The following is a 14,157-nucleotide window of genomic DNA, read 5'->3' as shown; positions in this document are numbered from 1 at the left end:
TGGTTGTTGTTACGCCACGTTTCGCCGACTGCCGCTTTTTAGGGTTAGGGTTAGGGTTAGGGTTAGACCCTTATGGTCTGCCTGGCCATCCACCCCCCCTCCCCCCGTTTTTGAAATCCTGGATCCGCCCCTGGAGTCCCCCTATGTTCCTCCACCACTCCTCCCCTCCCTTTCCCTTTTTGGCCCAGGAAACAAGCCGCAAGACTCTGAAAAGCTGTGCGATCTGTTTCTTAAAATCACACACATCGCAAAGCATACCTTGATGAATCTTATTTTCTTGCCGCAGAACTACGAGCGTGAAATCACTGCATTGGTGGCTTGGATTACTTTTTCCCTCCCCCCGCCCTCCCCCCGTATGTGATGTTAGTCAATCGCACCCATCGTACACCTGGATGGAGAGCAGCTCGGTGGGTGTAAAACGTCTCGCACACGACCAGAACACAATTATTCCGCCCGAGGATCAATCTTCAAGCAGCACATTTTTTTTTAAAGAGAAAGGAGAAGGCCCACTTGTCCATTGAAAAAGCAATGTTTGCATTCTCTGCCACGCATTCCAGCGTTCGGGGGCAGAGGAACTTTTACAGTGTAGACGGCGAAGCAGTTTAAAAAAATAAAAGTGCGGACGGAGAAATTTTTGTCAGTTTTCGGGGCTAAAAGGCCGTTTTTAAATGTATCTGGGTACGTGTGGACGTAGCCTGAGTACCGGGGGTTGACAAAGAAAACAATGTGCTGCCATATTGAAATTACAAGACAACTGAGTAATAAAAAAGATTTATTTTACAAAATGCAAAATCCGTTATTCATAAAATCACATAAATTTTCGTCTTTCGTGGTTGGTCCCTTTCTGTTCAAGTTTCCGCAAGCGTTCTTGTTCTTTCTTCAGTTTACGTTCAAGCAGCATTCTGCAAAACAGAACATCGCACAGAACTTTGAATGACAGGCAGATTGTACCATACAGAGTCCCATATTTATTTTCAATGTTTGATTAACTCAGACCATCAGACGTACATGAGGGAAAGAGGTGGATGGAGCGGACTGCAACTCCTTTAGAGGTTTTCTAGCAATTTTGAAAGGAGATTAATTCTATGACGCTGATACTTTAAGCTGATCTTTCATCACTTGCGGAAATTTGATTTGTCAACAGTGTGTCCATAATTGTTTACATCGCCTTGGCAAACTGCATAATAATGCATAGTTGAAGTAGGGGGTGGTATATCAAAAAATGTATGTAAGACTTCTAATGTTGTCTTAACCAGCAACATTTGTTTTTTTCCTGAGTTGCAAGCTTTGGGATTTCTACTCGATGTAATTTCATTTTGCTTGACCTTAATAGAACGATAATTTTAGGAAGGTTCCACGCGCCTTGCACCACGGTGGGGGTATAGATTTGCCTTTTACTTCCTATGGTCGATGTCCAAATTTTGAACTACCTTGACTGTCTTGCAAAAAGAAGATAACACTTCTCTCTCGTTAAAGCGATATCCTCTGAAAGAAAAGCTATCTTGGTGACACCCAGGGAAATACGAAATTTCCATTAATGATTAATAAAGCCACAAACAACTAATTGTGTTTTAGCAAATGGGATCACTCCTGTTTATTCTTACCTCAGTAGCCAAATAATCCCCTTGATGAAACAAGCAGTGCAGTTTAAATTCATGACACCGATATCAAACATCCAGTACATGACAATGATTTCGAATATCTCCTGACCAAACGAATTCGTCGGGGCGATTCGGGTTGTGTTTCCATAGAAACGGGCCAAATAATTTACTCCCGACACTTTCTCGACCAATATTCTGCCATCGTCAGGCTCCATGCGGGTAAAATTCGGCGACTTCTTTGCCAGCCAAGATGCATTTTTTATCGTAGCCATAGTGGAATTTTTATCAGTTAGTATGGCTTCACGCTTTATCGACACATTATCTGTTGTTTGGTAACGGTGGCTTTCCACGGAAATGCCGCCGTTTCTGTTTTGTTTGTCGGTAAGGTTTCGAGGTATTATTTCATTCATGTCCACTGTAAAATTGTGGCCTGGTGACAAAGCAATGTCCTCTGTAACAGTTTGATTGTCATTTGTCTCGTCTTCCTTCAAACCAACAATGCTTGGGTCTCCATCTGGTTTTCTTTTGTTTCTATTCTTTGTCTGTAACGGAGACGATTGATATGCATTAAATGATTGTTTATTTTGAAAAGTGAATTCAGATACAATATTGTGTTTTGAGTTCAGACCTGAACAAGGACTGCTCTTGTGTTTGGTCACTTTTTATACCTAATCGTACCTTTTTGGTACGCTTCGGCGGCATTTTAGGCGAGTTTAGTCGAGCCATGGTTCGTTCGAGACCAAGCGAGCCTGATATGCACCCGAAGCGTACCAAAAAGGTGCGATTAGGTATTTACCGTACCCGAATTCAGCCAAAAATTCGGTTATATTTAACGCTTTGTTGAAGCCATGCTTGCCAGGTACGTAGTGCAAATTGTGTTGACCTGCTTGTGTTGATATCTTTTTGGTCTTCAACACTTTTATCAAGTTCCTCTTCTGCCTTTTATTCCTCTTGTTTGTTTGGGGTTTCATTCTCTAAATTTTCAAGATCAAACTTTGGCGAAAATGTGGAAATTCCAACTCCATTGTTAAAGGTCAAATGAACAGAAATTTCAAAATGCCATTTTAACCAACCAAACGCTAAAACTATCCATTATTAAGTAAAATTAAGAAACATTTTTGCTTTCCGAGCCTTAAAGCGTGAATTACAGCAAAAAATACGAAGATTTCCGAAGGTTTTACGAAAACGTTTTTGAATGACTGCGCACTGAAATGGAAGGAATGGAACGAGTTTGTGACGTCCTAATTGGTGTTTTTGAAGACGACCGCGGACCGATTCCGCGGACCGATTCCGCAGACCGCACCGACGGCAACGTCAACGACAACGTCTGGTGCAAAATGAATTTATTTTTTACTTGAGAATCTCGCAGCTTTCCGGACGCATTCTGCTTATATATCGCTTTAAGAACTAGCTCCCGCTGAATATTCAAAGAAAGCGTTCAACCCCAAATAGGAAAACCAAAAATTAGCCGTCGTGGCTGACGTTGTCCAAAATACGCAGAATTTCGTCATTTCACGTTGTTGTTCGGCAGAGAACGGCTTTGAAGTATATTAAAATTCAAAACGCACGTGCATAGTTAACGCGCGTGCAGAACGGCTTTGAAGTGTACCAAAATTCAAAACGCACGTGCATAGTTAACGCGCGTGCAGATAATTCTGCTCATTAACGTTAAATGCTAATGAGAAAGAACAATAGACATTCCTGATTTGTTTTCATACCAGCGTGCATTCTACCTATGTCTCACATGATATGCAAAACGACAGCAAACAAAACTTAAGCTATTTTTGTGCTTTAGCTATTCTATTTAAAAAAATGAGCCTCTCTAAGCAATAACCAACAATCAATCCACTAAAAAACGGACGAACAGAACGAAATAACTGCTTGAAATTTCACTAAACACATTTATTTAGATTTTAAGGTGCCGTCTGCGGAATCGGTCTGCGGTCGTCTTCAAAAACACCAATTATGACGTCAGAAGTTTTTGTTTCCGACAATTTTTCCGAGCACTGTACGATTATGACAGCCTACAAAAAGCATTTTTCAACTTGCAATATCTCTGCGATGAAATGACCGATTGCTTTGAAACTTTGGGATATGTTTATTTGGCTCTTAATAAACACATGGGCAAAAAATAACAAAAATCGAAATTTCTGTTCATTTGACCTTTAATGTTTTAGTCTGAATGTTTCAGTACTCGTCGGCAAACATCGCGCAATTGGCGAGCGCGCTCAAGTTTAGTTTTGGCGGGAAAATTTTTCTCCTTTTGCTATCGCTTAACACCAGCTAAATTTAAATTACGAGGTCCTGTTTTATTAGTCAAACCTCTTTTCAATTCATCGCTCGGTAACACTACTTTACTTCAAAGCATAGTTAGTAGTATGTTCAAAGTGACCGTGATATGGTGGCATATCAGGTCAGTGACTTGATATCGTAGGATATCAGGACAGTAGATCGCGCTTCTGATTGGCTACTTGTGAATTTGGGTACGGTAATTGATAATAACGTTGCAAGTCGGGTACAATACGAGCTCACAACTCCACATGTAGCCTTGTATCTGACTCGTCCCCATCGTCTGTTATGCGGAAATTGCAAGACGCTTCTCTTCTTCCTTCCCATGATCCCCTCTGTGTTCAGCAGTCGACTCAAGACAGACTCAAAAGACGGCTGGGGACGAGTTAATCCTTGTATAGTTTTGAACGGGCATTTGGAAAACGCGAAAAGCGAGAGACGGCCACGCGAGCGCCTTCTCACTTTTTCTCTTGCGTGGCCATCTCGCACCTTTCGCGTTTCCCAAACGCGCGCTCAAAAACTACACAGGCGCCTCCTACACAGTCTACTCCATTTGAAGAAAGCAACCGACAGGCCGGTAAAAATGGAAGGAGGGACTGGGGTAGATACTGGGGTTAAAAATGGAACCTGCTTGGGGGGTCGGTCCGTGGGAATGCCCCTTTGTCAAGAGTTGTCAGTTAAGCTGTCCCAAAAATGTTCGACAACTTTTGGACAATTTATGTTTCTTTCAATCGACTTTTGAGCAGTTGTTTGCAATTTTGAGCAGCTTTTTGCCATTTCTAGACCGCGTTTTGAAGATTTTACTCCTATTTGTGACCCTCCACGGGATTTGGGTCACTTTGGTGTTGACATGCGCACGACACGTTCGAACGGTTAAAACACGACACGCTTAGCGTGTCAAGAACTTCGATATGCGCATAACTAATAAGCAAAACAAAAGCTAACGTGTTCCGTGTTGGTTGCCTTTGTTTTTTATATGCTTGACACGGAAACGCTTTGTTTTCTTGACACGGTGCGATAGGCTTTGTTTCTTGACACGGTACGAGTAAGCTTCCGTGTTGCTTGACACGGTACGAGTAAGTTTCCGTGTTGCTTGACACGATACGAAAAGGGTTTGTTGATTGACACGGTACGAAAGGGGTTTGTTCTTGACACTTATATTTTCATTGTGTTAAGTTTCAACCTCATAGCTGATAGCTGAATGTCTCATAACATTATTTTGTACGAAATCAAATTCGAAATGCCGGTAGAAGTGGATGATTATTTAAATTCCAGTTGGATCAGATTAGCCCTAAGTGCGATATGCAATGAACCCGCGGATTAAAGTGAATCTTAGAACTTGATGTCCAATACATCCTCAATCGTAGTAAATAAGGTCGATCTGTTCTAAGCACCCTATTCGCCCAAGAGTTGAGGACATTTTTTTTTCCTGAGACAGATGTTGTAGTTCTTTCGAACAACACTACTGAAATGCAAGTTCGGGCGAGTGTTCATTTCAGAAACTCGATCGAACCTTGCAAGTCCGTAAATTTTTTATAATCAGTCCATGACAGCAAGTTTTCTTAAAAATTTCGCTGTGGCATTTCATTGACCTATATACTTCTCTATAGGACTCGATCGACATGCCACATGTCCCTTGAACGTAGTAACACAACTGAACACAAGGACGATCGAGGCCATTTTTTGTGTGCTTTTCCGGTCCGAATTGATCCGAGATCACCCGTCAGATATTAGATTTTAACAGATGTCAATTGTCAATAAATCCTCTGACAAGAAAGCGTACAATAGTAGTCCCTGACTTATACTTCTCTCTTCGCATGTTAAACGTGTTATATCTCATCCTTCGCACGGTAAGTGTGCGTTGACACGGTAGTTCGCACGGTAATCATGTGTTTTTCGCACGGTAAGCATGTGTTTTTAGCACGGTAAGCGTGCTTAATTCGCACGGTAGCTTTTGTTTTCGAGTACTGACACGGACGATTGTCTAGTCCTTTGTTTCTACAGTGTTCTAAAAAACAAAAGAAAATTTTAATGAGGGATTTACTTGACACGGTTGTTCCGTGTTAAATCGTGTCTCTTTTGTCTTACCGTGCGAACGTGTCGTGCGCGTGTCAACACCAAAGTGACCAAAATCCCGTGGAGGGTCACATTTTTCGTTCATAACCAATTTTACAGATTGCCAGGATTTCTGTCTTTATTCTTTGGCTTTAACGGAGCTAGGTGATTTATTTAATGCATTACATGAATGATGATTTTTAAGAGCCTAATTAACAAGGACTACTTTTGAGTTAGGTCACATTTCCATAAGAACATTGTAAATCGGAGTTCTAAAGCTTACTGCGTATCTCTGTGCACTTACTTTATTTTGTTTATCTCCATGCTGCATCGTTTTGTTGAACAGTGTGGCTTCTCGCTCCATCGACACATTGTCTTTAGTTTGGTAACGTTGGCTTTCAACGAAAATGTTCCCGTTCTGTTTTTTGGTAAGGCTTCGATCGATTACTTCATCCATGTTTACTGTAAAATTATGGCCTTGTAACCGATACTGTCTGTAGTCTTTGGGCATGCGCAGAATAAACGGAACATCGTGCATTTCTTTATCCTCGTCTTTCTTTACCTGAGTGATGTCACCACGAATGACAGGCTGTGAGCTCCAGGCTGATGCCGAACTCTTGTTGCCATTGGTGATGTATTTTGTTGGATCATCACCCTGGTCAAGCAAAGAAAGAAAATGTGTCAATTTTTCGGGAAACGTCTGCATAAGAGCCTAGTGACTCATCAGGCAGAAGATTATCTCCCGTTTCAACAGTAGCTATAGCATTAAATGAGCTTCCTCACGGGAATTTCGCAGATTTTTGCTCTAAGCTGATGAAAATTAGTAATAGGCAACTCAACACATGAGAAACATTATCTTTGAACATCTAAAGGAAGATAAACCTTAATTTGTGACAAGAAATCAAGCTACGGTTATAAATTTCGAATTTTTTAGACCTGCTGAAACAACTTGAAATGTTAAGCCTTAATTTTTCAACTAGCAATCCATTTTCATCGTAGCCATCCACAGCCAAATACGCCCGTTGACGTTTCAGCGCTTAATTTAATTTAATTTTAGGTTTTCTGTAACACAAATGTGTGCAAACAAGGTATGAAAAATATTGAACAAAAAAATTGTTTGCAGGGCTTGAAAAGACAACACAAATTGCTTGCAAGAACGATATGTATAGCAAACAATTTGCATGTCAAAAAAAATGTTTGCAGAGGTGTATAGTGTTTTTAATAATAAAAAAAAATAGTTGCAGAGGAAAATTCCGGCCTCCAATTAAAAAAAAATTGCAGAGGAAAATTCCATCCTCCAATAAAAAATGGTCCATCTCTTTAGAAGTTTCGTTTGGCGTTATTAACCAGTTGCAATCAGAGGTAAATATGTTTTTGATGAAATGAGAAAATAACACGAAAAAAAAAAACACAAGACAAGTACCAACTTACATCGTATCCTGGGAAAAGATGACTCGTAGTGCTCATTGTAACTGACCGCCAATGAAACCAGTGCTGGTTAATATTCTTTGGCAGTTCATTCCACCCAAACACATTGATTAATCCTTCGTATGTGATGTTCCATACATCCGAGAACCAGTTTGACATATAAGTCTGCAAAGATAGAGATAAAACACACAAAAACGATTTAAATAAAAATGATGCGAGACTAGAGATTTGGGCTTATTTTTATTATGCAATTAACTATCTTTTTTTCAATGTTTGTCTGAGACATCATGTTATTTTTACAAGTCATTGGTTTCAAAACATCTAAGAAAAATAAGGGTATAGGGCTGTCCTAGAGAAGTTTGAAAATTGCTCCAAATTTGAAAACGTTGCTTTTGAACAAGAAAATGTTCCAGACATATGCTAATTTTCTTTTGAAGGCAAGATTTCTAAACATCAGTTCATGTAATTAACAGTAACAAAAATATCTAAATAACATTTTAAAGCCAACATTTATTTTGTAGAATAACAAAGATTTCTTTTTAATACTAGGAGTTGATGATAGCAAGTTAAGTGATGCGAAGTAAGTTATAAGAATAATAATAATAGTAGGAACGAATGGAAGGTCATAAGAATGTTTGGATGTTCACATTTTCAGATGTGAAAGATATGATTTTCTCAGGGAGTTAAATGTTTGTAATTCGCTTAGGGCCTGTTTACATGATTCCGGAATGACTTTCATTCCGGAACGAGTTCATTCCATCCCCATACATTTCTCTGTATCTGTTTACATGATACCGAGACGAAAGTCAAGTCATTCCGGAATGAGTTCATTCCGGTTTTCATTCCGGAATGAACGGTTTCGTTCTGGAATGACATTTCATTCTGGTATCATGTAAACACAGAACCAATTTCGTTCCGAGATGAAACCGCAACTCGCGAAACCGCACACGGACTCCACAGTTCGAATTCAGAGCGAAAAACGTAAAAGCATTTACTGTTTATCCCAAAGAAGCAGCTCTATGGTCAAATTACTCGTTAAAATTGCAGATACGGCCATAAATGGGCACAAAAACATGTTTGCGCGAAACATGCGCCACCTTGTTTTGATCTCGCGCGAAAACCACGCACGTGAAAATGCCTTTGGTTGAACCGGTCGACTCTGTCATGTAAATGCAGAACGAACTTCATTCCGGAACGAAACTCGTTCCGGAATGTAAAGTCATTCCGGAATCATGTAAACAGGCCCTTAGTTTATAAAAAAAATTAGTGAAATTGACGAATGGAAGCAATGTAACCTAACATAGCACGTGCAATTCGATTGCAAAACCATCAGAAACACCCATTTATGACGTCAAAAAGCTCAAAGCTCGTTCCATTCCAGCGCTTTGTCATTATGGAACATTTTCGTGGAGCCGTCGCAAATAAATTTCTCCTTAAATTTAGTTGGTAATGAATAATTATGAAAGCGAATTATAAGAAGGCCTCGTAAATTCGTTATTCATCAGAGCTGGCGCATAAGGGATGAAAAGACCGTTTCTCCGGCACTTTACTTGACCATCTTGCTCAGGAGAGATTTCTTGGGAAGCATTTACAAAGTACTGAACAGAAGTGCAAGGGGCAACGTTTAAAAATTTTACTTCCAATTCTTTAGCGAAAAGGACATCGCCAGGACGCAAAAGACGAGCAAACGACAAAGGCAGCTTCCACATTTTACATGTCGCCGATCATACGTACTGCATGTACACAAAATCATCGCCAGCGAAAAAGTCGAATCGAGTGTATCGCATATATAAAGCGCCCAGGCCCCGCGCGGACAGTCAAAAATAGTTCTGCTGCTACGCTAAGGCTTCGCAGCAACTAAGAAAAATTGTGAATGCATGCAGTGATGACGTCATGTTTGCCGACGACTTTCTAATGCTGAAAAATTTGAAAGTTGAACCCTCTTTCTTAAACTTTGTCCTTAATCTTCGGCAAATGTCGATTATCTTAGAAGACTTTCGAAAAAGGCTCGGATCCATCGTAAGACCTTCAAACAACCCTGGGTCAATCTTCGGTCTAGAATTTTCAAAACAAGTGATCGGAAATTGATTGAAAAGAAGAACATTGCTGAAAAGGTGACGTAAAACAAAGAACGAACAAAGCAACAAAGAGCGTCAAAAACAGTAAAGAGAAGGAAAACAATAGCTCCAAAACAAAGAAAAATATCACAGGTTCTTACACCGAGGTAAACCCACTGTTTCATAGCAATGATGTAAATCGGAGTTCTAAAGCTTATAATTACTGCGTATCTCTATGCACTTACTTTATTTTGTTTATCTCCATGCTGCATCGTTTTGTTGAGCAGTGTTGCTTCACGCTCCAATGACACATTATCTTTATTTGGGTAACGTTGGCTTTCAACGGACTTGTTCCTGTTCTGTTTGTTGGCAAGGCTTTGATGGATTACTTCATTCATGTTCTGTGAGGAATTGTGGCCTGGTAACCGATAGTCTCGGGGCATGCGCAGAATAAACGGAACATGATACATTTCTTTATCCTCCTCTGTCTTAACCGTAATGACGTCACCTTGAATAACAGGCTGTGAGCTCCAGACTGATACCGAACTCTTGTTGACATTGGTGATGTAATTTGCCGGATCCTCACACTGGTCAAACAAACAAGGAAAATGTGTTAAATTTGCGCGCAACGTTTGCAGCAGCGCGCAAAGTCTACATACAAATGCAGAAGATTATCCCCCGCTTCAGTAGCATCTACATCCACATATGTGGGGAGGGGGGAGGTCTTGCAAAGGGAGGCATACTGCTGTCACTGCAAGACATTAAAAAAAACTGGGCGGGGAATAAAAGACCTTAAAAGTACCACGTTACTCCAATCTCGTCCCCAGAGGCAGCGATCTTTCTGGTCTGCACTAGGGATCGAGACCTCTGGGTTATTCTGAAAAGCCGCCACAAAGGCATCTGAATCTGATTGGCTGTTGAAAAACTTGTTCGTTTTATCACACTCTCCAGCGCAAGCGCACAATCAAACCGGAACCAGGATTTGGATTCGACCTGAACCGTTGAGTTTCCTGACCGCTGGTCAGAGGGAATACAGGCTCTGAGGACGAGATTGACATTACTCCGTTTTAGGAGTAATTCTACTACCCACTGGACCCCAACAGTAAATTCGCCGGTTTTTATTTATACACCTGGGAGAAGAGAGGCCTTTTAAGAGTAAAGTGTCGAATTTCAATTTCGGCCACACCAGCCACAACAAAAGTATTTTATTTACCAGATTGAAGTTTTAAACTTACATCGTATCCTGGGGAAGAATGACCCATTGTGCGCATTGCGGTAACTGTTCGCCAAGGTAAACAGTTCTGGGTAATATTCGTTGTCAGTTCATTGCACGCAAACATGTTTATCAATCCTTTATATGTGGTGTTCCATATTTTCCAGAACCAGTTTGACATATAATTCTGTAAAGTTAAAGTTAAAAAGAGATTTTGGCACAGTTTAATAATGAAATTAGCTGTATTATATACAGGGTTCGTCTAAGGGGGGTTTCCATTTGTCAGAACTGGCCAGCCAGTTCGATGCAAATGTGAGACGGGCCTTTTCAGCGAGATTTTCCTACAAGTCCACCGTAACAATGCACAATATTGATACGTTGACTGATTTGACAGGACAAATCTGACTAGTAACGGAATTCTGTTCTCAAATAATACCGGTCTGGCCGGTCAGTTCTGGCAAATGGAACGCGGCCCTTTTAAAAGAAATCATGTTACTTTGATGAGTAATTGGTTCAAAACTTCTAACACAAAAAAATAAGGGTTTAACGTTGCCCCAAAGATGAGCAAAAGTTGCTCTAAATTTTAAACGTTGCTCAAAAGTTGCTCCAAAAAATCCAAAAACGTTACTTTTGACCATGAAAATCTTCGAGACAGACTATTTTTTGAAAGAACGATTTCTAGGCATTTAAATGCAATTTAACTGCAACAAAATCAACAACATTTTAAAGCCAAAATTCGTAAAAGGATTTCTTTTTAATACAAAGAAAACATGTTCGCCCAGACTCGTTCCCAGTCCCTACTTATTTGTTCCTAAAGGCGATAAAAAACTGGTGCGGAATGAGGCAACGGTTGCGGGGCAGGCTGGGAAGGGCGAAGAAAAAGTAGGGACGCTCCCCGATTTTCCTCCGGCCTTCTCTTGATGCAATGCGTTCTAGTCAAAACCGCCTCGGGAGCGACTGGGAACGAGCATGATGTTTGCCTACGAGTTTTAAATGTTGAAAGATTCGAAGTTAAAGCATCTAAACTTTCTCCGAAATCTTCGGAAAATTTTGTTTATTCTCGGAGAAATTAGAAAAATGCTCGGAATCATTCATATCGCCTTCAAAAAATACTGGGAAAATAATCGGACTAGAATTTGGGAATTCGAAAGAAAGGGCTCGAAGGCTGCTTGAAAGAAAAAAAAACATACATTGTTCGAAAGGTGAAAAGCTACCCAAAAGTTGCCGAGCATCTTTGAAACAACTCTAAGTTGGCCCAATACCTTTTTAAAAAAAACAAGTCTTCTGATTCTAAATCTTACTGCGAATGTCTGCGCACTTACTTTATTTTGTTCATCTTTATATTCCAGTGTTTTGTTATTCGTCAAAGCAATGTCTTCCTTTGAAGCAATTTGATTGTCGTTTGCGGTCTCGCCTTGGTCTTTCTTCACACCAACAATGCTTGGGTCTTCGTCGGGCTTGCTTCCGTTATTATCCTTTGGCTGTAACGAAGACGATTTATTACATACATTTCATGTATGTTAATTTTGGAGAGCCGATTAAAATAAAATATTGTGTTTTGAGCTGTAAGCTGAGCTAGGACTGCTTTTGTGTTAGGTAACTTTTTCAAAGGAACTTTGTTAGTCGGAGTTCTAAAGCATACAGCGTATCTCTGCGCACTTACTTTATTTTGTTCATCACCATGATGCATTGTTTTGTTCTCCTTCAAAGCAATGTCCTCTGTAACAGTTTGATTGTCATTTGTCTCGTCTTTTTTCAAACCAACAATGCTTGAGTCTCCATCGGGCTTGCTTCTGTCATTATCCTTTGGCTGTAACGGAGACGATCGATTTATTACTTGATGCCGTATCTTTGGCAATGAAAGCAATGAAATCAAGTATCTAAAGCATTTAAATTTTGTTTTACATCTCAGTTATGCAATCAATTTTATTGTATCGTGCGTCTCAATGCACTTACTTCATTTCGGTCTCCTTCGTGTGGCGGTTTTGTGTTCTCACTGCTTTTGCTGTTTAAGGTGTCGTCAAATTTCAGATTCACACTCAGATTTTCCAATTCGATGGCATTTAAATTGATATTAACCACCACTTCGCGGTGATTGACATCTCTTGAAATTTTTATTTTTATACTGTATGAGCCCTGTGCGTCTTCCTCGACGTGGACTCCTATGGAAAAAGAAAAAAATAACAGAGAAATAAGACAGGGCTAGTAAGGATACCCATCTAATAAACTAATTAGGGCTTAAAAGAAATGTTCCTTTTTCACTTCAACATGTTTAATCACAAAAACCAAATTGATCGCACTTTCCAGATAAATCAGCTATCCAGTAAACCATCACAACCAATGAAAAGCTCGAGGAAGATACCGTCAATTCAGTATCCGGCGCGTAGCGCAGGGATTTGAAACTGTGCGCCTATGCTACGATTAGTTTTCGTTTTACTTCTACTTGGTCGAAAAAATGTTGCGAACTTATTGAACTAATCACTAAAGGCGTTGTGATTAGGCTACGTTTACATGGGACCAGTCCGGAACCGTTCCGAACCGGACCGGACCGAATCGGCTTCTGTTTACACGGGACCGTTCTGGAACCGGTCCGGAACGGATCCAAAACTGGACCTGCAAAATAGCAGGTCCAGTTTTGGATCCTTTCGGGAAGGTTCCAGAACGCTTCCGTGTAAACAGAAGGCCCATCCGGCCTGAAAATCGGACCGGATCCGTTCCGGACCGGTCCCGTGTAAACATAGTGTAAAACCAAAGCAAACGCGAATTATTTTCAAAACCAAAGTGAAATAAGAATGATAAAGAAAATTGAAATTACTATTTTTTATAACCTAAGAAACTGGGTTAAAAGTTTCCGCAATTCTTTTTTTTTCAAATAACTGCAGCGGTGAAACAAATGAATTTATTACTAAAACAAAAATAAAAAGAAAAGAAAGCGAAAACTGACGCGTTCTATTTATGAGTTTCGAAGCGCGCGCTCTGGAATCAAAACGACATGAAAAGAAACCATAGAAACAAAAATCAAAACAAAACTGGAATTCCGCAGTCAATAAAGAGAAACTTTTAAACCATCGATTTTTGCTTAAGTTGAACTTAAAACAGTTTTGGTTACTTAACATTAAAAATACACGATTTTTTTGTCACATTGACGAATGCCGGATTAATCCTTTGAACAGATTAATCCTCTGAACACAGCTAACGGACTTCAAAACAAAATGCCCTGCTAGAAAACCGCACGATATTTGTTTTTCAAATCATTGAAGACTTACCCTCCTTGTTAGTATTTCCTGCGGCAGAATTGATTCCTAACGAAGTTAGGATAAAAAATAAACAAAGCCAGGGCGGCTTCATGTTGCTGTAACAACGTTTTTTCTCTCTGATACACGTGACACGCGTAACTCCTTTCGCGACGCGGAACGAAGTGAAAAAAGTTCACGTCATAAAGACACCTAACTCGTTCGAATTTTTTAGCGCGCGCTCTGGGAACGTTTTCATTCCCTCGAACGTGTTTTCCTGC

At 40.1% G+C, this 14,157-nt stretch overlaps 1 protein-coding gene across 4 annotated transcripts; it reads right to left on the bottom strand.

Annotated features, from left to right (window-relative positions):
• Nucleotides 1–695: 695 nt before the first annotated feature.
• On the bottom strand, nucleotides 696–14,043 carry LOC144661745 (uncharacterized). Of its 4 annotated transcripts, none has more exons than XM_078522569.1 (10): nucleotides 13,910–14,043; nucleotides 12,600–12,805; nucleotides 12,307–12,453; nucleotides 11,966–12,124; nucleotides 10,666–10,830; nucleotides 9,676–10,017; nucleotides 7,377–7,538; nucleotides 6,250–6,600; nucleotides 1,605–2,143; nucleotides 696–902 (listed from the first exon to the last, which is right to left on the bottom strand). In XM_078522569.1, exons 1-10 carry the CDS (start codon nucleotides 13,989–13,991, stop codon nucleotides 809–811), a joined length of 2,247 nt encoding a protein of 748 aa, XP_078378695.1. In that variant the 5' UTR covers nucleotides 13,992–14,043; the 3' UTR covers nucleotides 696–808. The 4 variants fall into 4 exon arrangements, with proteins under 4 accessions (XP_078378695.1, XP_078378696.1, XP_078378697.1 ...); XM_078522570.1 differs by having other exon boundaries at nucleotides 11,966–12,118; XM_078522571.1 differs by lacking the exon at nucleotides 11,966–12,124.
• Nucleotides 14,044–14,157: the final 114 nt, after the last annotated feature.

The sequence above is a fragment of the Oculina patagonica genome, chromosome 7, assembly GCF_052425735.1.
Source record: "Oculina patagonica isolate OP01 chromosome 7, crgOcupat, whole genome shotgun sequence".
NCBI lineage: Eukaryota > Metazoa > Cnidaria > Anthozoa > Scleractinia > Oculinidae > Oculina > Oculina patagonica.
Note: the sequence above shows the minus strand (reverse complement) of the source record. Positions and strands in the feature narration are given on the sequence as shown.

Coding starts and splice junctions, on each gene's coding strand:
- LOC144661745 (XM_078522569.1), bottom strand. CDS start 13,991: ATGAAGCCGCCCTGGCTTTGTTTATTTTTTATCCTAACTTCGTTAGGA. Junction 12,806..13,909: donor AGGAAATACTAACAAGGAGG/GTAAGTCTTCAA, acceptor CTTTTTCCATAG/GAGTCCACGTCGAGGAAGAC. Junction 7,539..9,675: donor ATGGAGATAAACAAAATAAA/GTAAGTGCATAG, acceptor CTATCTTTGCAG/ACTTATATGTCAAACTGGTT.